Below are 25470 nucleotides of genomic sequence, written 5' to 3' on the forward strand. Positions count from 1 at the left end.
TAAGTTTTGTTTAATTTTTAGTTTATTTGTCATGCAAAAAAAATAATAATAATGATTCTATATAGAAGATAAACAATAAAGTCGTTTTAGACCAATTTTTTTGAAACTAATCCAAACATTTCAAATAAATTTTCGTTTATAACTTTCTATTGTTATTGAGTTCTGTTACTTTTTAATATTAATTAAATCGGTTTTAAGTTTCAAATTATTTTTGAAAATTAATAAATTTTATTTATGAAGTATAATTTGATTTGGAATTTATTTGCTTAATAAAAATTTTCAAAAAAGTTAAGAAAAATTTTAGAAAAGCACATGTAATTTAAAGGAAAATCATATTTGAAAATGTTTTGTATCAATATTAGATCATGGGAGAGAAAGAGAATAATATCATGTTTATTTTTATTTATATTTTTATGATTTTTTTTAATAAATAAAAACAACTTTTATTTAATCAATAAAAACAACTTTTATTTGTTCTTTATTTCACTTTGTTTTTAAAAATTGTTATTAGAGAATAACAACCAAACAATGTTAATAATTTTTAAAAATATAAAACTGTTTGTAAAACCCACAACCAAATAGACGATAATATTCACTAAAAATGATGTCTTAGAAAACATTACAACCTGCTCAAATGACTATTCCTTGAACTTTTAAAGGAGAGCGTAAAGCTTTTAGAACCCTATCAAAACATCACTTATCTACTAGTAAAGAAGTGTGAAAGATTCTAAAGAAGCTTAAAGATGTCTATATATCTCTATACAATGATAAAAGAAATAGAAAGAAATAAAAAGATGTAGAACATTCTAGAGAGTTTTAGATAACTTTTATACATATTTTTTATATAGGCATTTCTAGAGAATTCTATAAATGTAAGGAACCTTAGTGGGTTTGAGAGACTTCCTTAGGTGCCTATAAATAAGAGATTGACCTCATTTGGTTAGGGCGCTAAACACTTAATAGCAATCTAGCCTTATAAAGCATTCTAGTGTAATATAAGTTTCCTTTCATGAAAATTCTATAAGTATTCTTAAGTGTCACAAGTGAGTTTAGGACATGATATATGTAAAACTAACCAACCAACCAATTAGAACTAGATTTGACATAAATAATTTTGTTAACTATGTCATCCTAATTTAGTGCTTCCATTATTTTACATAAAATGTACTAATGGCAAACTTTTAATAAATATTTTCTCGATTTTTCTTAATTTCCTCATTTGATCCATGTATACTTTTCTTTGATGGCTATATGAAGATTCTTTTTGTCTTGTTACTATCAAAATTGATATCAACCTCGATTGAACAATTTTTGTATTGAAAATTGTTTAATGCAAAATGTAAATAAAACTTGAAAAATACTTTAAGGATATTGATACTCTTAGATTTGTTTTATACTTTTCGTTAAATGAATGATAAAAATAAAATAGTGTTATAAATTGATTATTAAAGTTTATAGAGCTTCACAAATAAGTCAAAAACATCTTCGAAAAAATGCTCTATTATCATGTTTTAAAGGTGATAAGCACTACAATCAAAACTTCCTAAACACAATTAAAAGATTCAAATTTGACTTAGAAAGGAAGTTTTTGCCTTCTCAAAACCAATCAAAATGTGGTCTTCATTTTTGTTTTAAAGATTCAAACATACTTCATGTTTTCTATATTTTTTTAAATAAATAATAATAATAATAATAATAATAATGAATTATATATAAAATACAAAAACTTTTAGAGGAAGGTAATGATCTTTTAAAAAACTATTATTAAAAAAAAATTACTACAAATTTTAAAATTTTGAAAGTATTTTTTGAATTGAAGTGTTTACCTTTTATATAAAACTTATAGTTATCTTTTGGTTTTTTTTTTTTTTTTAAATTTTATCCAAATGAGATTTTCAAATATTTTTATTGTGTTACACTTTTTCCTAATTTTTGTACAAAAAATCCCCACTTATTAAATAAGTAATGCTTTGCTTACCGAAACATTTATTTATTTTAATACCTATTAACATATGAGTTAGAAATGGAAAGGAAATTTAGAATATTAAGAAAAAAGTTGGCATTGAGGGCATAGAAATTTTAAATTAAAAGAAAACGATGAAATTTCCTATTTTTTTTTTTTTTTTCATTTTCTCTCTTGTTGAAGGTAAATAAATACATTATGATTATGTTTGGTTTTTGAAAAATTTGATCGAAAATGTGAGGGAAATAAAAGAGAGTAGAAAAATAGAAGTAAAGAAAAAATAAAAGAAAATAAAAAATAAATTTAAAGTCATTAAATTATTTTTACATACTTCTTCGAATCTATTTAATTTATTTTCCTTATATAAATTTTTTCATAGTAAAATCAAATTTGAAAAAACCAAAAAGGGCACAAATTAAAAAAAAATAAAAAATAAATAAAGCCTTTAAAATTTTCTAATTATTGAAAAAATAAAAAGATTTATCATAATAAAATTTTTATTATAAAATTAAATTTTTGATTAAAAATATTATTAAATCATAATGTATTATTTAATATATATATATTTTAATAAAATTTCAAAGTTTTAATCATGAATATTGGTAAATATAATAGAAATTTCATATTTTTTTAAATAAAAAATATTGGAATATAATATGATTTTTATTTTAAACATTAAAAAATAATATATATTTCATTTTATATTTTTATTATTTTATAAATTAAATATAAATATAATATTCAAAATATTATATCCCATTAAAAATTATATTTTAATATATATATATATATTTTATCTAATAATATATGATATACGAGGATATATCCTATTCTAATTTATTCCAAAAACTTAATTTGAATTAAATATGTTTTTACAAATAATTTAAAGAATAACATATGGTTTCATAATACCTTAAATACATTTTTACTTTATTTATTTACAGTGAAATAAACATAGTAAATAAGGATAAGAAGAGATTAAAATTAAATCAACTTATGTTGCAAAATAGTAATAAAAAGGATATGGTTAAAAATAAGAAATTATGGTTATGTTTGTTTTGTTTGTATTTATTTGTATTAAAATAACTAATGTAAATTAATATTAAGAAAATATGATTAAATGAATAATTTAAAAATGAAAAAAAATATTTCTACAATTAATTAATTAATAATAGTATAATTATAGGAAGAAACTTCTATTTTCTTGAAGGAAATATTCCAAATTGTGTGATGAGGAATTGAATCCAAAACCAGCGAGATGATGAGCCACGATGACTGACGGACCTTCCACCACTGAACTTCCTCGTGGCTTAGGATCGCTGACGTGTACGGTCAAGATTCAGCTTCTTTCGTATCCTAGATTCGGACTGACTCCTCTTTATAAAACCCCTCTTTCCATTGCCTCAGTTTCACATAGGTCTCCCTTCAATTGTCCCTGCGCTTCTTCGTTTCTCCTGTTCGGCATCTCTACGACGACACCGCTGATCCCAGATCCGGCGCTCAGATCTAAGAAAATCAGGATCTGACCGTCACGGAAGATTTTCTTGTTTATTGGATCCAAGAACCACCGATAAAATCTCAGATCTCTACCAAAACGAAACCCTAATTTAAATTTTGTTTGCTTTGTGTAAGATCGGTTCTGAGGAACGATTTTTGTGAATTCTTGTTGTTGAATAACATATGCTTGTTGTTGGATCTAATCGATTTGTGTTGAACAACAATCTTAAAGAACAAGAAACCCTAAATAGGATGGGAATTGAAGATGTGGAGGAAGGTGAGATTTCTGATTCTGCTTCCGTAGAGGAGATCAGTGAGGAGGATTTTAATAAGCAGGAGGTTAGGGTTTTGAGAGAAGCGAAACCTAAGGCTGATACTAGGGTTTGGACGATGCGAGATCTGCAGGATCTGTATAAGTACCACCAGGCTTGCAGTGGTTACACTCCAAGATTGTACAATTTAGCCTGGGCACAGGCTGTTCAGAATAAACCTCTTAACGATATTTTTGTTATGGATGATGAGGAGTCGAAGCGATCTTCGTCGTCTTCGAACACTAGCAGAGATGACAGCAGTTCGGCGAAGGAGGTGGCTAAGGTGATAATTGATGATAGTGGCGACGAAATGGATGTGAAGATGGATGATGTGAGTGAGAAAGAGGAAGGTGAATTGGAGGAGGGTGAGATTGATTTGGATTCGGAGCCAGATGTGAAAGATGAAGGAGGGGTTTTGGATGTTAATGAGCCTGAGATTGACCTGAAAGAGAGGGAATTGGTGGAGCGAGTGAAATCAATTCAGGAAGATCTTGAAAGTGTAACTGTGATTGAAGCGGAGAAGTAAGTTTGATTGGTCGTTGTTGTTGTTATTGAATTTTGGCAATTGGGTGAATTTTGAATTTTAATTAGTGTAGTGAAATCTCAGATTTGAGTTCATTTTGAAGTTCTTATGAAATGGCATGTTGGATTGATGACGTTTGTTTGATGTAGATCATTTTCTGGGGTATGTTCCCGACTGCAGAACACTTTGGGAAGTTTGCAGAAAGTGTTTGGGGAGAAAGTGGTTGGGGAGAGCAGTGTTCCAACTAAAGATGCTCTCGCTCAACAATTGATTAATGCAATTCGAGCTCTTAATCATGTAAGAAATCAAGTTCTTCATTATTCTATCACAGATTTTAAAATACATTGGTCTTAAATTTTAAAATTGGCATCCCATCATTAATTGTTGGTTGCTTGCAGGTATTTTGTTCCATGAATTCTAACCAAAAGGAACTGAACAAGGATGTTTTCTCAAGGTTTTGATTTTGTTTTCTATGTTCACTATGTTGCCGAGGAAGTTTTTTTATCCTAATAATGATTAGTTATCCCAATTTGGTGTTATTATTTGTTACAGGTTGCTTTCTTGTGTAGAGTGTGGAGATTCTCCTATTTTCTCCATTCAGCACATTAAAGAGGTGTGATTTAATTAATTTACTTTGTAGTTTTGGAAGGATGCCTTGTGGTTTTGGAAACTTGACATGATGTATATTGTCACAGGTAGAGGTCATGATGTCCTTTTTGGATACTCCTGCGGCTCAGTCAAGTGCTGAAGCTAGTGATAAGGTTAATGACGTCCAGGTCACTGATGGAATGAATCGGAACATTCTTGATAGTTCAGTTGAAAGTTCTGGGCGTGCTTTTGCTTCTGCAAAGAAATTGTCATTAGATTCCATATCTGTTGAATCTTATAATCAAAATAACCCAGATGCTTTGAAACCAGGACTATCTAGCAGTAGGGGGAGATTTATTTTTGGTCCCCTTCTAGATCTTCACAAAGATCATGATGAAGACAGCCTTCCATCACCCACTGGGAAAGCCCCACAATGTTTTCCTGTAAACAAGTCAGAATTGGTCACAGCTAAAGTGGCACATGAGACGCAAGATTCTATAATGCATCCTTATGAAACTGATGCTCTCAAAGCTGTTTCTACCTATCAACAGAAATTTGGGTTGACTTCATTCCTCCCAATTGACAAACTTCCTAGCCCAACCCCTTCAGAAGAATCTGGTGATACATATGGTGATATCAGTGGAGAGGTTTCTAGTTCTTCGACTATTAGTGCTCCCATAACTGCAAATGCACCTGCATTGGGTCATCCTATTGTCTCTTCTGCTCCTCAGATGGATAGTTCCATTGTTCAAGGACCGACTGTTGGTAGGAACACTTCACTTGTGAGTTCTGGCCCCCACCTGGATAGTTCAGTTGTGCAAGGACTAGTTGTCCCACGGAATACTGGAGCTGTGAATTCTAGGTTTAATTCCATTTTAAGAGCATCAGCAAAGAGTAGAGACCCTAGGCTTCGATTGGCGAGTTCTGATGCTGGATCTTTGGATCTCAATGAACGTCCCTTGCCTGCTGTGAGCAATTCTCCTAAAGTGGATCCCTTGGGAGAAATTGTAAGCTCAAGAAAGCAGAAATCTGCTGAGGAACCTCTTTTGGATGGTCCTGTAACAAAAAGGCAAAGAAATGGGTTGACAAGCCCTGCAACTGTTAGAGATGCACAAACTGTGGTTGCAAGTGGAGGCTGGTTAGAGGATAGCAATACTGTTATACCTCAGATGATGAACAGGAACCAGTTGATAGAGAACACTGGAACAGATCCTAAGAAATTGGAAAGTAAAGTGACTGTCACTGGTATTGGTTGTGATAAACCTTATGTAACAGTTAATGGAAATGAGCATTTGCCAGTGGTTGCTACTAGCACCACTGCTTCCTTGCAGTCTTTATTGAAAGATATTGCTGTGAATCCAGCCGTGTGGATGAATATATTTAATAAGGTGGAGCAACAGAAATCTGGTGACCCTGCAAAAAATACAGTGCTTCCTCCAACCTCAAATTCAATACTGGGAGTAGTTCCACCCGCAAGTGTTGCTCCACTAAAGCCATCAGCCCTTGGGCAGAAACCAGCAGGCGCACTTCAGGTTCCTCAAACTGGTCCAATGGTAAGCATTTAATCCTACTTTGTGAGAGCAGAATTACCTTCCCTGAATCTAATTTCCTCTTGTTGATGCCTTAGAAATGGCCTGTGGTTCTTTTACTGTTTGTGCAACTCAGTAGTTCTCCTTGTTTGTGCCTTGACTAGTTTAATTGCTTTCAGAATGTGGTCTCAGTAATTATTAGTTATGATTTTTATATTAGTTGTTTGCCTTAGGTATTTATTGCGCATAATCATTGAAACTGTGCAACAATAAGATAGAGCAATGTTTCCATGTCCTCTTTTAGAAGAATCTTATGGTCATTCTGTTTTACAACAAGCATCTACCGTAATTATTGGTTTGAAAAATTTGTTCCTGTTGCCTAAACCATAACATTGAGCTATGATTGGCGTTGTGAAAAAATATGAGAGATTTGAAGGAATGTTGACCTTCCTTATCTCTTTTTTATTAAAATTAAACAGAGTAAAATAGATTGTTGCTTGTAAATTGTAATATTCAGCATTTTTACTCTTTGAAATTTATGTTTGTATATGTTGCTTCTGGGCTCTCATTCTTTTCCTTTCCCAATTTTGTTTCCATTTCATGAGTAAAGTTGGTGACCTCTTGTAATAATGCACAGAATCCACAGGATGAGTCAGGAAAAGTCCGCATGAAACCTCGCGATCCTCGCCGTATTCTTCATGCCAATTCGTTTCAGAGGAGTGGGAGTTCTGGATCTGAGCAGTTCAAAACAAATGCCCAGAAGCAAGAGGATCAAACAGAGACGAAGTCTGTGCCTTCTCATTCTGTTAATCCCCCAGATATTTCTCAGCAATTCACCAAGAATCTGAAAAACATTGCTGATCTAATGTCTGCTTCCCAAGCATCGTCAATGACTCCAACTTTTCCGCAGATTCTTTCTTCCCAGTCAGTTCAAGTGAACACAGATAGGATGGATGTAAAAGCTACAGTTTCAGATTCTGGTGACCAGCTAACTGCAAATGGTTCGAAGCCTGAAAGTGCAGCAGGTCCCCCTCAATCAAAGAATACATGGGGGGATGTTGAACATCTATTTGATGGATATGATGACCAGCAAAAAGCTGCCATCCAGAGAGAGAGAGCAAGGAGGATAGAAGAACAGAAGAAAATGTTTTCTGCGCGCAAGCTCTGCCTCGTCTTGGATCTAGATCACACACTCCTTAATTCAGCCAAGGTAATAGCTTATGTTTGTGTTAAATGAATCCTTCTGTTGATTGGAAAGCGGTGTTTATTAAATTTTAAGTAACTCGCTCATCCCTTACAGTTTGTCGAAGTAGATCCAGTGCATGATGAGATCCTAAGAAAGAAGGAGGAACAGGATCGGGAGAAGTCACAGAGGCATCTCTTCCGTTTTCCTCATATGGGAATGTGGACCAAATTAAGGCCAGGGATCTGGAATTTCTTGGAGAAGGTATTTTGTTGGTGGTTTTAAAATCTTTTTTTGCCTTTTAATGGTTCTTGGATTCAACTCTCAATGCATTCCCTGTTTGAATTTTATAGGCTAGTAAGCTTTATGAGCTGCATCTTTACACAATGGGGAACAAGTTATATGCTACAGAGATGGCAAAAGTTCTTGATCCAAAAGGGGTTTTATTCGCTGGACGAGTGATCTCTAAGGGTGATGATGGGGATGTTTTAGATGGTGATGAGCGAGTCCCTAAGAGTAAGGATTTGGAAGGGGTATTGGGTATGGAATCAGCTGTGGTGATCATAGATGATTCTGTGAGAGTCTGGCCACATAACAAATTAAACTTGATAGTTGTGGAAAGGTAAGTACTTTCTGAATAAAATGTCTAAAATGTTTCTGTCCCCTGCTGCTGTAATAATGTTTTGTTTGATGTATCTTTGTGCTTACTCTCAATCTCTTGTCCCAGGTACACTTATTTTCCATGTAGTAGACGCCAATTTGGGCTTCCTGGCCCGTCTCTTCTTGAGATTGATCACGATGAGAGACCAGAAGATGGGACTTTGGCATCCTCTTTGGCGGTGAGGCTATGGTCTAATTTTCCGTGAGATTTTGCTGGTACTTGATCTTTCTCAGCCCACCCTGAAATCTGTTTCTGTGCTTCATAATAGGTTATTGAGAGGATACATCAGAGCTTTTTCTCTAATCGAGCCTTGGATGAGGTGGATGTCAGAAACATCCTAGCCTCAGAGCAGCGTAAAATTCTTGCTGGTTGTCGTATAGTCTTCAGCAGGGTGTTTCCTGTTGGGGAAGCCAACCCTCACCTACATCCTTTGTGGCAGACAGCTGAATCTTTTGGTGCCGTGTGCACCAACCAAATAGACGAACAGGTTACTCATGTAGTTGCCAATTCTCTTGGAACAGATAAGGTATTGTTTCTTTTTTTGTCTTCCCCCCCTTCCTTTTTTTTCTCCTTAAAAACCCCCAAATCACCCCATTTGATACATTTTATAATTTATATTAGTAGCCCTGATAATAATATGTGCTCAAGGATATTTAATCAATGGTGCCTCTTGCGGCATTGGGCATTCACCTCTTGTTTCTAGTTTCTTCTTAAACTGTCTAAATGTTGGAAGGTTGTTGCTCAACTCAATTAGGTGACAGTAGGAAGACACTCACCTAACGATTGTTTCATATCAGAGGTTCCCTTTTTCTTAAATAAAAGGGATAGGGAAACCCTCAAAGCATATGCTTCTACTTGTTTCATGTTTTAATTAACGAGACATAATTAATTTTGTCCTGAACAGGTGAATTGGGCTCTTTCCACTGGAAGATTTGTGGTGCACCCTGGCTGGTGAGCAAACTGTAGCTACGTCTTTTAATTTGATATGTGAATTTGGTACTCACACGTTTCTTAAAAAACAGGGTGGAAGCATCGGCTTTGCTATATCGAAGGGCCAATGAGCAAGATTTTGCCATTAAACCATAAACCGTTAACAGTCATATTCCCCCCACCCCCACCCTCTTAAAACTGAAGACCTGGTAAAGCACAAAATCAAATATTGACATTGACCCATGAGAAGAACCACCAGGTTACCCTTGTTTTAAGGGTCAGCGCCCTATATCTGAGACCCGCCTCCATAACTTTGACCCTTCCAAACTACACATCATTGCTGGCAGTTCAATCGTCAATAGCTAGTTCTCTGAAGGAGTTCCAAATGACTTGGTCCAGTCGATCATATAACAGCGGTCCCGCCCCCCGAAAAGGTTTTTAAAATCCTTTCAACCTTCATGGGTTATAGGGTTATTATGGGAACAGGGATTTTGAGTGGCGAGGTAGTTTGCAGGGTTGACCCGTGCCATTTGCGCTAATCCACTCCAACAAGTCTTACAAAAACTGCCCCTTGACAAATACACTTAATTAAAAATGCTACAGTTGTATCATCATTTTGAAGGATGAACATAAAATGAATGTGTCACCTGACTCTCCAAAGCCTTACAACAACAGGTTATAAATTAAATGTCCAAATGAAATTGTATTGAAAATTTTCCATTTCTGAGAGTGAAACTGTAAAACGTTATGAAGTCTGAAAATGGTATAACAATCATTATATTCTGAACCAAAGTAGAAAAGTGATAGAAAATCTGTAACTGCTGGAGGTTTGCTATTTCTTCTGTATTATTTTCATTTAAGTCGTTTTCAGTGGGTGGTCCTAAGGCCCTTTAAAGGACGTTGATTTTATACCTTCACCATTCGCATCTCAAGAGTTAAGGCCGTACGTGTGAGACGTGCCATTGAGTGAATCTGTGGCAGGCCCGGAGGCCACTCTCTGGCCACGCATTCAACAACGAATGGATGAAATTTGACGTAAAACTGACCAAAATAATAGCTATGGCCGGTGTTTGGTAACTATTTTTAATAAATGTTTTTTTGTTTTTAGAATAAAATAATTAAAAATATATAATCTTATCTTTTTATTTTCAAAAAATAGAAAATAGGTGTTTTCAAAGAACTTATTATAGTTGTTTTCAGTTCTCTTTTTAGAGTTGTTTTAAATAAAAATTATATAAATATATGTAATGATTAAAAATTAAGTTATGAAAATAAAATTTATTTTTAAAACATATTTAAAAATAGGTTAAAAATAACTTTAGATAGATTTTTGTTCTATAAAACATTATAAAATAGTTTTCAAAAATTATTTTTAAAACTATTTTTTTTAGAATTGTTTTAACAAGGTCTATGCTTCCTATTTTTAGAAGACATGTTTACTACTGAACATCAATTTAAAATTTTTAATTTTGAACCCTTCTGTGTGGTCTGTTATAGGGAATCCTCTGGTACTACGGAAACATTTTGCATGAGTGTAGGGTCCTATTACAGTATAAGTTTTCTTTTTTGGTAGGTATTAAAAAGTCATAATCATATTATTAGATATTGAGAGTTCAACAGGCAGAATTTTAGTAATTTTTTATTAGGTAAATATTCTTTGTGATTTACCTCATTTATGATGACTTTAATAGAACTGGTAGCTTAGTATTTTCGGTTTACCTAACCACTGACTTCTATGGGTGGGCGGATGAAATCTAGATGTGTGCTCTTTCATTTGTGGCCATATTTTACGTGATGGTCACTTTCAAATATTTATTGATTCTTGTCTTGGAAGATCAAACACGTATACTATGACAAAAATAAAAGGAAAATTAATATAAATAATAGAATAGTAATAATACTAAAATAAATACAATTATCATTTTTTTCAAATTTAACATATTTATACTAAACATTTAGAGATAAATAACTCAATGAAAGGTCTTTATCATTTGAGATTATACTAGAAACGTTGCATAATATTAGTTAGACCATTGCATTGGTCGACGTCCTATCAAGAACGATAATCCCTCAATGATAATGAATTTGGATATTGTTTAAGTATTTTTTTTATTATAGTCTCCCAACCACATAACTTCATAATAGCCTTGAGTTAACTTTCAAGGCATTAACTAGTCTACACTTATTGAGAATTTGACGATGTGGCTAGTATTGTCACATGAGCAAAAACTCTTGTATAATTTTTCACGTTCATGCGGCGTCTAGACATCCCTCTAGGCCAGCTTTCCAATACCCATACGAGAGATTAGATTAACATAAACCCACATTGAGTTATAGGACACCAGACCAATCCCAACTTGTATTTTGTTACTATTCTGAATAAGAATACAAAATACATATTAATAAGACTTTCACAATAGCATTGATGAGCTCATGCTCTCTCAAGATCTCCCTCTCTAGGTCCCTCATTATGAATGTGAATGTATATACGTCCAAGGAGGTTCTCTTATCCCTTTTTATAGAGTGCTTGTCACTCACTTCTTAGATTAGGACTCTTTATCCTAGTTCAACTATGTCATGATACCGACCATTCCTATTAGGACTCTGAGTCCTACTAATTTTATGAATTTTGACGATTTTAATATGAAGATGAAGAATTCAAATGAGGATTATAAAAAAAAGGTAATGTATTGATTGAGTTTCTTTATGTTTTCATATTTGAATTGATAAGAATAATTTTATGTGTTAATTCACCTTAGATAAGTTACATTGGTACCAAAGTACTAGTATTTTTTTAAAAGATCTTGATCACTAGTTAACTTAATTTAATCTTAGCATTAACAAATCTAAGGATTGAATCTACAAGATATACGAGCTTTTAATTGAATAGAACTAACAACCAAACTAAAAACCAAAATTAACCATAAGATTTAATTGGGTTAAGAGAATTATTTTTTGAAAATTTAAAATCTAAGTTCTGGATGTGAATTAGTCTTATGATTCAACTTTGATCTCAGGTTGACTTTAACCTTAAGCTCTCTTTAAGCATTGATATTGGATTGTGAAACTCTCTTTGACACAATATAATAAGTATTCTTTATCCTAATATTCTTAAAAATTATTTGTAATTTTTTAACACTAAGATAATAAAAAGTTAAAATTAGGGTTCTATGGTAACACATAGCCTATTCCTCCTAAAAAAACGTACCAATGACAACATGTCACATAAACAATTTGGTTTCATTATTTTATATATAATTTTAATTTAATTACTTTGTAATTTTCATCATTCATTTTAACTCTTGTCTAGCATATTTGTATTTAATCTTATATATTTTGCATCATCATTCAAGGTTTAGATTTTAGGGAGGACGAAATTATTCCCAATTTGTAAATCTACCCCTCATTATTTTTTGAATTGATTGGTTAAAATGGATGAAATAATCCTCATATTTGTGAACTTAATCTCTTCTATGTTTTTTATTGAAACATAACTTATTTTTCACATAAATATTTTTATTATTATTTTAAGTATTTATATGTAGATTTAAAATAAAGAGTTATTTTACAGGAAAAGAATGAAGACATTTTTTATCGTAAAAAAATAATGGAAGATTAGATTTATAAAATTGGGTTTTCAATAATCAAATAACCGTTATTTTTTAGTTTTAAAAATGCTAATTTTTAATAAAAATATTCTTTTTTTATTTATAAAAATAACTTTCTATTTTAAAATTTATATATAAATAATTGAAGGGCAAAAATGGGTTGAATTAAAAAATAGGAAAGTTTAAGTCTTGAAAGACTTAGATAATAAATTCCATCATATCTAAATGGTATCTAGAATTTTTCCAAAAAAAAAAAAAAGGGTAATAATAATAATAACTTTGATACCTTGGTCTAAAAAAAAATTATGAAAAACTTGTCCGAAAAGAAAAACCAAAAACAGCATAAAAATTTACAAATAGCTATTAATTGAAGGGCTGGCCGGCTGTATTGATTTTTATATAAATCGAAATACATGGACATACAGCTCCCAAGGCCCAACTCAGTCGACACTCGACAGCCGAAAAATAAGAAAAATCTTCAGAAGCTCCGAGCATTCAGTCTTAACCGAGGATCTAGGCATTTCAATTTTTTCCTTCGATATAACCAAACCTGTTTCCACATGGATCGGACCCGATCCGATAGCACGGTTATCGGCCGACAGTGGAGCAGCGAGTCCGGCGCCACCGGCACGTCGTCTCCGGCAATGTCGCCGTCGCTTTACCACCACTCGCGGTCTGCGTCCGCCACGGGAATCTCCAACATCAAGCGGACTCAGAACTTCGCCGCCAAAGCCGCAGCTCAGCGGCTCGCGCAGGTCATGGCGTCTCAGACGGCTGATGACGATGAGGACGATGAGGATGATGATCTAGGGTTCAGGTACAGTGCTCCGCCGCCTCCGGCATTTTCCAGGACCGTCAACAGTGGGAAACCTGCTGTGCCGGCGAGTAGAGTCACTAGATCTCCTTCTCCTGGGGTAAGTTATGAGTAATCTGGTGGTTCATATTGTGATTAAGTTCGAATTTAGTGAATGAGGCTGGTAATTTTGCTTGCAATGCGGATTCTAGTTTTGGCGGCACATTGTGTTTTGGATCTGCTTTTGAGTGATTATTTTTTATTTTTTGGAAAATAAGCAATGGGCGAAGATTTCGAAAGAGAAAATGCTGAAGAAAGGAAGTCATTTCTAAAGCAATTTTAAACGTTTGATTTTATTTTCTCTCATTATTCTTAAGAATTTGATTCTTTTTCTTTCATTTCATTGATAATTCTCTGTTGTTTTTATTTTTTGAGCAAAAGTATAAATCAGTTTCGGTGGTCCACAGGATTGAAGTATGGTGAATAATGATTATAATTCAGGACCTGTGTAAAAGGTCGTAGTTCGGATTCAAGAATCTCTATAAGTGAAACTCGTAATTGTAAACATTTATCTTTTTCAAGTTCCTGAATGATATTTGTCTTTAGTAATATTCTAATATTGGGCAACTTTACATATTAGAGTGATTCTGCAGAAAAGCAGGTACTGCTTGGTTCTCCCATGAAGTTGGATGTCTACCATTTTGGTTTCTGAAGTTCATAATTATATTGAATTTTGAACATAAATTGGGGTCCCTCAAAAATAACACCTGAAATGGCTGATGCACATGAATTTAATAACCATTAGAATCCCTTCCTCTATGTACAAACAGATAATAGGAAAATTTGTTGCATGGATTATTAAGCGTTATTCCTGTGATTACAGTAACAATGCATGACGTTTGAACTGAGCATTTTATTGTAGAAATGCACACATATTTATTGGGGGCTGGGGGCTTTAAAAATAGAAGACTAATTGGATTTTTTCATATTTTAATTAGTTAGGTCGGAACTTTGTAGAGGAAACTCCATCAGTGCGCTCAACATCTGCTGGAAGGCCTTCAATGTCTCTTAATGCAATTCCATTGGTTTCACCTAGTAGGGCACCATTGAGGACCCCAGTTCCTATACCCCCAATAGAACCTCCTAATAGGCAAAAAGAGAAAAGGTAAACAATTCTCTCCTCTTAAATTTAAAAGTGAAAAACATGAATGTCTCTCCTCTGTTATCTAGTTAAGATCACACCATCCAATCTTATCTATCTTTCAAAGTAAAAAAGAAAATGAATGACGGCAAGTGGTTGGATTAAAGCGTTCTTGATTTGATTTGATCAGTTGCACATACTTGCTTCTAGATATTTTTAAGCTATTAATAATTTTTCCTATATAGATGAGTTTGGATTTCCAATATGCAATGGCACCCACCCAAATGATGTCCATCCTTGCGGAATAGAATTGGTTAATCGATTTTGGATTATTCAATTTTGTTCTGTTCACAACCAGAGTCTGGTCTGGATGTTGTCAACTACACTTTATGAATGGAGTGGATTCAATACCTTATTTACTGTGGTACTACTAGACTTTCCAGTGTGCATATGTGCTTGATTTCCTACTCAACATAAAAAAAATAATCATGTTTATCTCTATCTTTCAATTTGTTTTTTTATCCTCACTTTTTAATGTGCACAAATCTGAAACATAGTCTATTAAATACGTTTAGAACTTTTGAAAACTAAAATCTATAATTGTTTTGAGAAAAAAACATGATATTTGAAATTAAAGAAGTTTGTTTGGAATTTTTTCAACTAAACTTTTGAAGTGTGATGCATTCATGTATGTATGTATGCATGCATGCATGTATGTATGAACTGAACACAAATTGTGTCTACTCACCAAAGTTTTGTTTTATCATTTTTTGGAACCATTGGAAAGGGGTAAAGTGTATGATCAAATGAATTCAAACTGGTTGAACTTTAACAAATGTCAAATCTTGATTGGCTCAAAATAGAAAGTCTAAGGAGAGAGAAAAAAATTATTTTTGCCATTTGGTCATAAACCTGTCAACTGTTGGCATGTTCTCATACTCATAAGCTTAATCTTGTTTAGTTTGTTGCTCCTATTCCAGAAGTCTACCACCATAAAATTTGCCTTGGACAATTTACATAAATTGCAATGTGAAAAATCAGTTGAGGCACCTTATATATCTACAACATATTGGAAATATTCCATCACCCCTTCAAGGTTTTTCTCTTTTTTTAAGTGTTTCATATCCCCCAATGGTGTTGAGTATTTTGTTATGGGCAAATTGCTTTTGCCCACATGTCTGTCTGTAGGTACATATGCTGTTTCTGCCTAAGTGGGGCAATTTCATTTGATTGAGTTTATTTCTTTTACATTGGATATTTAACTGTCAAGAAGTTGTTGTTATTGACTTATGTGCTAACTTGAGAGTTAATTAACATGACTGACAGATTCTCATCAAATGTTGGACATTTCAACCCAAAAGATACTGGAGATCAGCGGGAGGCTTCTGCCCTTCGTGATGAAGTTTGTGAATTACATTCCTTAAATTTCATGTAAGCAAATGTGGGTTACATTGACTGTCAAACTGATGTCTGTTAACTCTGCAGGTTGATATGCTACAAGAAGAGAATGAGAACATTCTTGACAAGGTCTATTGCCTTCCCCACCCGCCCCCACCCCCTTTTTTTTCTTTTCCCGAAAAAGCATTTTTGTCATCAAAACACGTCATTCATTTATTTATAGCATATAACATGTGTTGGATTCTGTTGTACAGCTCAGACTTGAGGAAGAGAGATGCAAGGATGCAGAGGCCAGAGTTAGAGAGCTTGAGAAACAGGTTATTGTTATATTTTCCATATTGTGTGGCAAAATCTTAGAGGGTCTTCTTATCAGTTTCTAAGATCTAGAGCATCGTCTGTTTGAAGTTTTTTTCCTTTTCTCTTATTGGCATGACAGAGGCCTTTCTGTTTTGTGAGGCAAGCCCATATCTGTTTTAATTGATTGTCTGTGAGAAGCCTTCCAATAAAGTCAATGATTAGAAGAAGAAAAAAAAGTGAGACCTACACCTTCTTTTCATCATTATTATTGTTACCAAAGGTTATATGAATCACCACTGAACAAGCTGGCAGTGTTGTTGTTAAACTCCTGTTCCAGATGTTAGAATCCTTTGGTACTTGATCAATAATCTGTTTTCTTTTAAAAACCTTTGGCTTCTGGAAATGTCTGGGGATCAGTGAATTCAATAGACTTATACGTTTACTCCAGAGTGACATTTCTGTGGTAACAATTCTAATCTTTATTTTCCAAGTGTCAGATTCATCCACCAAATGTTAGAACCATTTTTACATAGCAACTAATTTTCCATCTTAATTCAGAATGGCTACTTGGGGTACAACTGGTCTTTTAGTGGTTGATTTGAGCAAATTGATAATTCCTCTCCACTACTCAATTACTTGATATCAGTGATTTTTGGTGGGATAAAATTTTGGTTAAAAGTCAAAGAAGATCTGTTGGATTTTTGCTTGTTTTGAGGAAAGAAATTGAAGATGGTTGCTGGTTATCTCCTTCCAGAAAGAGTATATTACAGCTACCAAGCTATCTATGAAGGGAAAAAAAATTGATATGATGATTTGCTAGATATTCGAGTGCGTCTTCAGATTATTTTTATGAAGTTCAGTAGCTTTTGAGTTTTTTTTTTTAACTTCATTTCCCCTCTGTATGAATCTGTGCTTGGGCAAATGCAACATATAAACCTTGCTACTGATTGAGTCTTCAGGTTGCTGCTCTTGGAGAGGGTGTATCTCTGGAAGCTAAATTGCTGAGCAGGTATATTGTTCGAAAACACCTTCATGGTTGCCTCATTTTCTTATTTTGTTTTTATGTTTTATCATTATCTTTTGAATAAAGAATTGATATTATGTTTCAATCATGACATCTTTGGTACTCATGTGCAGAAAAGAAGCTGCATTGCGTCAAAGAGAGGTAACTAGGGCAATCCGAGTTATACTTGTACTTTATTTGGATTATATTAGTGACTAATGCTAAGGTCAAGTACTCTAATTCATCATTTTTCTTCTATCTTTATTTGAGTTGGACAGATTTACGCTTATGCATATGAGTGGAGCATCCCATTTTTAATGTTAATTTCAAATTTGTACTATGTGAACAGAGTGGGCCATTCCATCTTAAAGGACATGTTATTCCCCTTTTCTCTTTTCAAAATGTTAACAAGAACATATTCTTTATCACAGGCTGCACTTAAAGATGCAAAACAGAGTAGGGATGGGGAAGATGAAGAAATTGCATTCCTTCGGTCTGAACTTGAGGTGAAGTATTCTAATGTGTAGTCCATATTTGTAACCTACCTTATATTCCCATAACATGTGGAAATTTCTGAATAGTTTATTCTGCTGCTGCAGCTAAATATTGTTTTCATACCTTAATTTCTTTCTGAATCAGAATGCAAAGGATAGGGCTGGAGCTGTTTTGGACCAGCTTCATGGAGCCAAATCTGAAGTAAAAGCTCTTCGCTCAATGACTCAAAGGATGGTTTTGACTCAGAAAGAGATGGTTTGTATTTGCATACTTCCAAGAACTTTATCAGTAATCATTTGGAGGTTAATTGTATTACCATATCCACATTTCAGGAGGAAGTTGTTCTTAAGAGGTGTTGGCTTGCTCGCTATTGGGGTTTAGCTGCAAGGCATGGTAATCATGTTACCATTGTTTCCACACACCCCTTTTAACTTAGTTTTTAGAAAGAAATAATAGGTCGTGTATGATTTAACCAGCTTACCATTTACCTTTTTGATGTATTTAAAACATGGAAGAAAAAACTCCAGAACACTTCGGTTTGTTTATTGGAAGATATTCCCCTTTTGTTTGGATCTATTGCATACTATGGCAACCATCAGTCTATAGTATTTGGAATTCCAAATTGTATACTGCTCCATGAAAGTGTTTGTCATTTTGGTGTAGTTCTGAATCAATTTGTGGTTGTTTGAAATATTGATGATGTCTGTATTTGCGGATTGGTGTTCTATATATTTGTTTTCTCTTGAATAGGGGGTCCATTACAGTTCATCCATCACTTATGTTTTGTTCATACAATTCCTTTTCTGTTGCATAGGTATCTGTGCAGATATTGCAGTGTCAAAGCATGAGCACTGGTCATCTTTAGCTCCTCTTCCTTTTGAAGTTGTTATTTCTGCTGGACAAAAAGCTAAAGAGGAGTGGAGACGAGGCTAGTAATCCCTTTTTGATCTTTGCTCTTAATGACTTTCTCCTTTTTTACTGTGGCAAAAACTGGAGTAATTGGTTCTTGCACTTTCATTGAGAGTCGCAATACTCTTTCATAATTGTATCATCTCTACTTGATCAACTTGTCAAACCTTTCCACTTAAAACATTGAGCAGGTGAGGATGATCCTGAGACAAGGAGCAAACTGGTTCAGGACTTGAATGATCTAACTGGAGATGGAAACATTGAGAGTATGCTTTCAGTTGAAATGGGTTTGAAGGAGCTTGCTTCCTTGAAGGTTTCCTTTTTTAATTCTAACATCAAATTTTGTTTCATCTACATCTAATCATCTAGTTTTATTATGATGCCATTTCCTTGTGTGTAGTTTGATTTTTGAACTCAGGCACCTTGTGGAAAACATTGTTCTGTTTGTATATTTTAGTGTTCTTTTCTTGGAAAGCATTTCTATGTAAGCAGATATATTTATGATTTTTTCTTTTAAAGGTTGAGGAAGCTATTGTTCTTGCTTTGGCTCAACTGCGGCGTCCTAATTCTGCTAGACTATCCAGCTCAGGTGTGCTTTATATAACATTGTTGGTGCTCAATTTGATTCTCTGATGGCTGATTTTCTTGCTCTGGTGTGTCTTTTCTCTCAAAAAGGTCATTGACTTTCTGGGCTTTTATGGAGATGGTACTATGTCCTAAAGAGGGCAATGGAAAGTTTAACTTATATTTGAATAAATTTTACATGACAAGGCTCCAAGGTTGAGTGTAATGTTAGCTATTCAATGACTGCCAACTGGGATGCCTCTTTTATAAAAAGAATGGAGGATGTATGAAACAGTAGCATCTTGAGATTTTAAATCTGGTTGTTGTGGTAGTTGTTTTTTTATATTGAACTGCATACGTCCTCTCCTTATCGTATTCCACATCTATATCCTTAATGATGTTTGGTCTGCACCTGCCATTGATCTATTTCAGATCTCATGGTATCTTAAATCAAGGTTGATCTTAGAGCTATCATGTAGAGCATTCCCTTCAATTTGATTGGTACATATGTCATTTGCTTGACTCACTAGAAGCACCCCACTTCATTCAGCCTGCCACAATTTCACAGGCTATGTCCTCTTTTAGATGCCAGACTACAGGTTCAATATGCACTGGATACTAATTGTTTTTTTCTTTTGTTTGTTGTGTTCAGATCTTAAATCACCCGGTGATCCAAAGTATATGGAAGCATTTGGTAAGTTGTATTTGTATTTCTCACTGCATTTTGCTTTAGAATCTATGTACATGCTGAAATTGAGGGCGACTGCCACTTCTTTCATGAAAGGCATGGCACTTATGGGGAGATTTTTGTAGCATAAAGTTTTGCCTCTAGAGAGTATATGTCTTTTTGAAAATGATATGAGAGAGATGAGGTGAAATTTGGGGCAAAATTGTTCTGTATCATATATTTTTAGTTATCAGTAATTGTACACTCTCACGTGTAGCTGAGTGATACTCATCAAGTAACAGTAATGGATACAAAGAGAATTCAAACTCATCAAGTAACCGTAATGGATACAAAGAGAATTCAATAATAGATATTGCACTAATTGGATTGGGTTGGTTTGTATTTACCTTAGGTGGGGTGTCATGGATCCCACCTGCATGTGCACAAGTTATATCACTTTGCCACTGGTGAAGTCATCCTCTGGTGTAGCTAATGAGTTACCCCCAAGCTTTAGGGGGGTTCTATAATAGTCATGCTTGAGGGGGCTGGAGACATTTGCTCACATGTGTTGTCCCTATGGCTCATCGTGGCTTGAGGTCTTTTGTGCTTTTAACATGAGCTCCTAGGCTTCACACTACATCTTCATGAGATAATATAGGTGCTTGAGCAGGATCAAGCAGACCTGTTGTTGCCTGATGTCAAAATCCCTGGACAAATATAATGTTGATTCATTCTGCTTTTTCTTTTCTTTTCTTTTCTTTTCTTTTCTTTTTTTAAATTATTATTATTATTTTTATAGTGTTGACTTAGAATGAAATTTTTATCTGATGGAAATTTTATTGAGAAGGTGTGTAGACACCAAAATTTTTGAACTTATACCTCAACAAATATTGAAAGGATTTAACTGGTCAAAGTTTTGAACCTAGATTAGTCCATTAGCCAAAGTTTCCGGTGAAGATCTTTAAGTGATCAACAATTGAAAGGGTAATTATCGGACAAGCTCAAGCCTGATGAGTCAGAATTTACGTCTAAACTTGAAAGTGAATTGACTTGAACTTTGGCTTGAGAAAAATATCGGTGGTTGGAATTTTGATATTTCAGTTGTGATACAATGTCAAGCTTGTATGAACTTGAACTTGTCTTCTCACCAGTTCAATTGGAATTAAATTCAGTTTGATCTTTATGTAGAATGCTCAACTCATTTATCTTGGTTTTATGCAAAGCAACCGAGTGTTTTCTGGAGATTCAATCTGTTCCCTGGATCTTGGTCCATCAATTGATAAATTCAAAGTTTTCTTGCAATAATGACAAATTTTGCATCTCAAGGTGAAAATATGATTCTTTCAAACTGTAAATTCTCAATTGGGGAACTTATTTGATGTGAAACTTCTATGGATTTGAACTATGATTTTCCTTCAGAACTATCTATAAACTATATGGAGCATTGTAGGAGGAAATTGGAATCAGGCTTCCACAGTTTTGTGCTAAGGGTTACTTATTATTACTTCTTGCCCATCAAAAGGAGTTTGATGAGTGACCTTTCAGAGTTTTTCAAATCTTTGTAGTGTTAGTGATCTCAAGTGTTTCTTTACAATCTTATGATCCATCAAATATCCAATTTCTCTTCCCTTGTGTCAATGATCAACAAACTGAACAGAAGTAACTCTAACAGATGAGGCTTAGATCTGAAGTCTTATCTGAACCTGTGAACCTGCCCGGTTCAATTGACTTAAAAATTCTCTTCAAAAAGAGACTGACCAGCTGGTATCCAACTTAGTCATTATCTCTAATAATATCATACGCCAAAATGTATACTTATCTATTTATGGATAGTTCCATTAGTTTCAGATATAATGTAGTTCTGCAAGTTTCTTGCCTATATGGATGAAAGCTTGGAACCCCCAAGGAGCAGTTCTTTTGGGACCCAATTCAATGTAGAACCATCAAAACCCAACCTTTTGCCAGCTCTTTCTAAGTTTCACATTGTGTCCCATTCTTTTGTCAAAATAAATTCTATCTTAAATTTTGAACACATTAATTTCCAATATTTAATTGCTTAAAGTATGAGCAGAAGAATAGGTGAATTGTGCCTTTTTGCTAGGGGCCTTGTGCACAAGTTCTTTGATTTACCATTTCATTTTCTAGGGTCTTGTATACAAGTATGTAAAGTAAGTGTCCATCTCTGATATATAAAATTTACAAATATACATACACTTATGGCCATAACCTTGCATTTAGACTTCGGGAAGCTCCCCCAGTTTCTCATGCTTGTTTTTATTGATCATAGATTCACTTGAATAATCATTTTCTTGACATGTTTTGATGCTTGCAATAGTTTTATTTATGTTAAATTGAATGTCTTATGGGATAGCATTATGTATTGTTTTCATTTTGAACATGAGTATAATGTCGAGATACATGTTTTCTTGCAGAATTGAGTACAGAGGAGTCTGAGGATGTTCTTTTCAAGGAGGTGTGGAAATTGTTTCTTAGTTATTTGTGTTTATCTTTCAGTAATCCTCCAGAATATAAGTTGACTTTCCTCCAATGACACATGTATACTTGTCTTTAGAAATTTACTTTCATATTTTTATGTACTTGATTGCTAATTTTGGCACTGAGTCAATGATTCGTATCATAAATTTTCCACAAACTCATTGGCTCTTGTTGGTCTTGTTTCAAATGCTTCCCGTAGTTTTCTGGTCGTCTGTTTTCTTTTTTCAAAAAAAAAATCTTGATGACCATTCAATTTTTATATTGTCATTGCCTTTCAATACACTCAAATCAGCCTCCAGTCTTATGAGAAGATAGTGTTTATGATCTTTCATGCTAACTCGTGACATGTGATTTTCTTGGGTTCTTTTTTTCCCCTCTCCATTCGCCTCATGGAGTTTGATAAAAGGAATAGGCATAACAGTATAAGTTCATCAATGGGCTACATTTAAATGCTTGAAAGTTTTTCATATGAGTTTTTTGCAAGTGATTGTCTGATGTAGGCATACATTCAACTTGCAGGCATGGCTTACATATTTTTGGAGAAGAGCCAAGGCCCATGGTATCGAGGAGGACATTGCCAAGGAACGTCTTCAGTTTTGGATTAGTCGTAGTGGGCATGCACCTACTTCTCACGATGCTGTTGATGGTAATTTCTACTTTAACTGTGATTATGTAATGCTTGATTTGGAGCTATTTCAATGAAATAATCTCAAAATTTGGGAGGAATCATGGCCATTATGTTGATAATTGCTTGGCCTCATCACAATATGTCAATTCAGTGGTTAACTCTATGTTGGTCCACTTATCCTTGACTTGTCGATAAGGATTATGCCAGTCGTTTTCCTTTTTAAAGAAATATAGACACATTCATTTTCTTCTCATGCTTATCAATCATGTTATCTGAAGATTTTGTTCCTATATGGAAAAAGATTGTGTTTATGTGTTGGGTACAGTTGTCTGGCTCTGCTTCAGTAATAAAACACACGCAGGTCCCATTCAAGTAAATACTTTGGCTGAAGTCTTAGGCTGGTGTTTTCAGATCTTTGCTTTTACTATAATTTGGGAGGATTGAAAAATATAACCTTGTACCCAAAATTCCATGAATGTGCCACAACTGCTTTTTCTTTTTCTCACTTTTTTCTTGCCCCTTTAGTTTAAGAAAACAGCAAGAAGAAAAGAGGGGATATGCTAAGAATTGGACTTAAATCATGGTAAAACCAGTATCTTACCCTTCAAGTAACTACCCAGTCAGGCCACAACTATCTTTTATTGTCCTTATGAATTATTGTCCATGATATGCGTCTAATATAAAACCCGTTATTTGCTTATGAATTCCTAATATTTTATTGTTTATTGGGTCTGTTCTTCATGTTTAGTTGAGCAAGGTCTGATGGAGCTGAGGAAACTGGGTATCGAGCATTGGCTGTGGGAAGCATCACGCAAGGAAATAGACGAGGACTCCTCTGCTTCTATTGCCCGGAAATCTGCCATATAGTAAAGAGTTCTGCCCTAACCTGGAGATGATGTTTGTATCATTATTATTTATTAGCCTTATATGAAGTTTATAATATTTCAGTTTCTGTTCTTCAGCATTTTCACTTGTTTTCTTGGCTTGATGGTAGCACAGGCTTTATCTATATGTAACAGTACTCCCAAAAGATCTATTGTTTTTCACTTCTACGTTATCTCATCCTCTTAAAGGTATTTTTATTCAGGAGAAAAAGAAAAGGTATCAAATTTCGGAGACCTGTACTTAGAAATACGGTGAATGTGAAGTAAAATGAACTGATCTTTGGGAGGGGCTAGGATTGTTGTGATTTAACCTATAGTTTATCAAATAGGGGATGAAAAATGGATATTGAATTGTACAGTTGTTTTGACTTTGCCTTGAAGTAGGAAGCCGCTGATTTTTAATATTTGAATGCGATTTTTTTACAAAAATCAAGCATCTCTTCTAAGTTTAATTCTATGACAATCATAGTTTATTTTCAAGGCACGTTATTTTGTTTATAAAGTGTTTCAAATAAAAGCGCAGCCAATAAAGATGCCATGTGCGGAAAGGAATCCCACCCAAACGGCCCCTAGCCCATTATAGGCGTGCTCTCGAGCTCCAATGGGTCTCAAACACCAGCCTTTTATTTAGTTGGAAACCTCTAAACACAAAGGGGTGGCTTAGATTAGTGGATAACAATATATGAATACACTGAACTCTGAGTTACTTTATCATCAGTACGTTCAATAGGCTCTACATATATTATAATTTTTCAATCATATGTTCAATAGGATCAGCATATATTACCATTTTCTGTTATATTATGTTATCCCTTGTCATCCCAACTGAAGTTTCTCACATTTATAAAGAAATAAATCGTTTAAGATATGGGTTTTTTAAAGCCGCGAAGGTCATTGTGCTCAATTTCAGTGATATTTACTAGATCACCGCAGAGAAGTTCCTTATGTGAGGTGAGTCAATTAATCATATGTTTTAGAGTCTTCTTCATTTATAACCTAAGGCATTTTGGCAATGTTTGATTCCCATAAAATTCGAGGGAAAATGTAAGAGAAAAAAAATAGAGAGAAAAAATAGAAGAAAAAAAAAATTAAAGTTATAGTTATTTTTATATAATTCTTTAAACTTATTTTACTTTTTTTTTCCTTGTTATATAAAGATTAAATATTTAAAATGAATAATTATCTAATTAATTTTAATTATATTATTTTTTTCATATTTTTTTTAATAAAATTAAATATGAAAAAAATCATTTTAAAAATTTTTTTGTACTTTTTTGAGAATTAAATATAACTTTTATATTCAATATATATATAAAAAATTTAAATTATATAAGGGGTTTTGGGATTTAGATATCTTCCATTTGAAGGTATTTGAAAATAAGAAAAATATTAATTTATATCA

General features: G+C 33.7%; 2 protein-coding genes across 4 annotated transcripts; both read left to right on the forward strand.

The window, feature by feature from the left end:
• Positions 1 to 3204: 3204 nt before the first annotated feature.
• Positions 3205 to 9977, forward strand: LOC100243734 (RNA polymerase II C-terminal domain phosphatase-like 3). 3 transcript variants are annotated; one of them, XM_010658487.3, is made up of 12 exons: positions 3207 to 4293; positions 4444 to 4591; positions 4693 to 4748; positions 4847 to 4907; positions 4990 to 6435; positions 7058 to 7621; positions 7712 to 7858; positions 7948 to 8216; positions 8322 to 8433; positions 8524 to 8781; positions 9160 to 9206; positions 9278 to 9977. In XM_010658487.3, the coding sequence occupies exons 1-12, from the start codon at positions 3644 to 3646 to the stop codon at positions 9339 to 9341; spliced, it is 3822 nt and encodes a 1273-aa protein (XP_010656789.1). In that variant the 5' UTR covers positions 3207 to 3643; the 3' UTR covers positions 9342 to 9977. The 3 variants fall into 3 exon arrangements, with proteins under 3 accessions (XP_059591870.1, XP_010656789.1, XP_010656786.1); XM_010658484.3 differs by having other exon boundaries at positions 3208 to 4293; positions 7049 to 7621; XM_059735887.1 differs by lacking the exons at positions 9160 to 9206; positions 9278 to 9977 and having other exon boundaries at positions 3205 to 4293; positions 8524 to 9116.
• Positions 9978 to 13191: 3214 nt separating this feature from the next.
• Positions 13192 to 24241, forward strand: LOC100260846 (coiled-coil domain-containing protein SCD2). The gene is made up of 17 exons (XM_002267906.5): positions 13192 to 13707; positions 14585 to 14751; positions 16054 to 16129; positions 16213 to 16254; positions 16380 to 16442; positions 17382 to 17431; positions 17560 to 17587; positions 17857 to 17931; positions 18065 to 18175; positions 18253 to 18313; positions 18735 to 18848; positions 19021 to 19142; positions 19349 to 19418; positions 20046 to 20087; positions 22493 to 22533; positions 23076 to 23202; positions 23933 to 24241. The coding sequence occupies exons 1-17, from the start codon at positions 13207 to 13209 to the stop codon at positions 24049 to 24051; spliced, it is 1809 nt and encodes a 602-aa protein (XP_002267942.3). The 5' UTR covers positions 13192 to 13206; the 3' UTR covers positions 24052 to 24241.
• The last annotated feature ends 1229 nt before the right edge of the window (positions 24242 to 25470 follow it).

The sequence above is a fragment of the Vitis vinifera genome, chromosome 1 (genome assembly GCF_030704535.1).
Source record: "Vitis vinifera cultivar Pinot Noir 40024 chromosome 1, ASM3070453v1".
Classification (NCBI taxonomy): Eukaryota; Viridiplantae; Streptophyta; class Magnoliopsida; order Vitales; family Vitaceae; genus Vitis; species Vitis vinifera.

Bases quoted from the DNA above. Each gene is read 5' to 3' on its own strand.
- LOC100243734 (XM_059735887.1), top strand. From the start codon at position 3,644: ATGCTTGTTGTTGGATCTAATCGATTTGTGTTGAACAACAATCTTAAA. The intron at 6,436-7,057 runs GTAAGCATTTAA...CAGAATCCACAG, and splicing joins TTCCTCAAACTGGTCCAATG to GATGAGTCAGGAAAAGTCCG. The intron at 7,859-7,947 runs GTATTTTGTTGG...TGAATTTTATAG, and splicing joins TCTGGAATTTCTTGGAGAAG to GCTAGTAAGCTTTATGAGCT.
- LOC100260846 (XM_002267906.5), top strand. From the start codon at position 13,207: ATGGACATACAGCTCCCAAGGCCCAACTCAGTCGACACTCGACAGCCG. The intron at 16,255-16,379 runs GTCTATTGCCTT...TCTGTTGTACAG, and splicing joins ATGAGAACATTCTTGACAAG to CTCAGACTTGAGGAAGAGAG. The intron at 18,849-19,020 runs GCTAGTAATCCC...AACATTGAGCAG, and splicing joins TAAAGAGGAGTGGAGACGAG to GTGAGGATGATCCTGAGACA.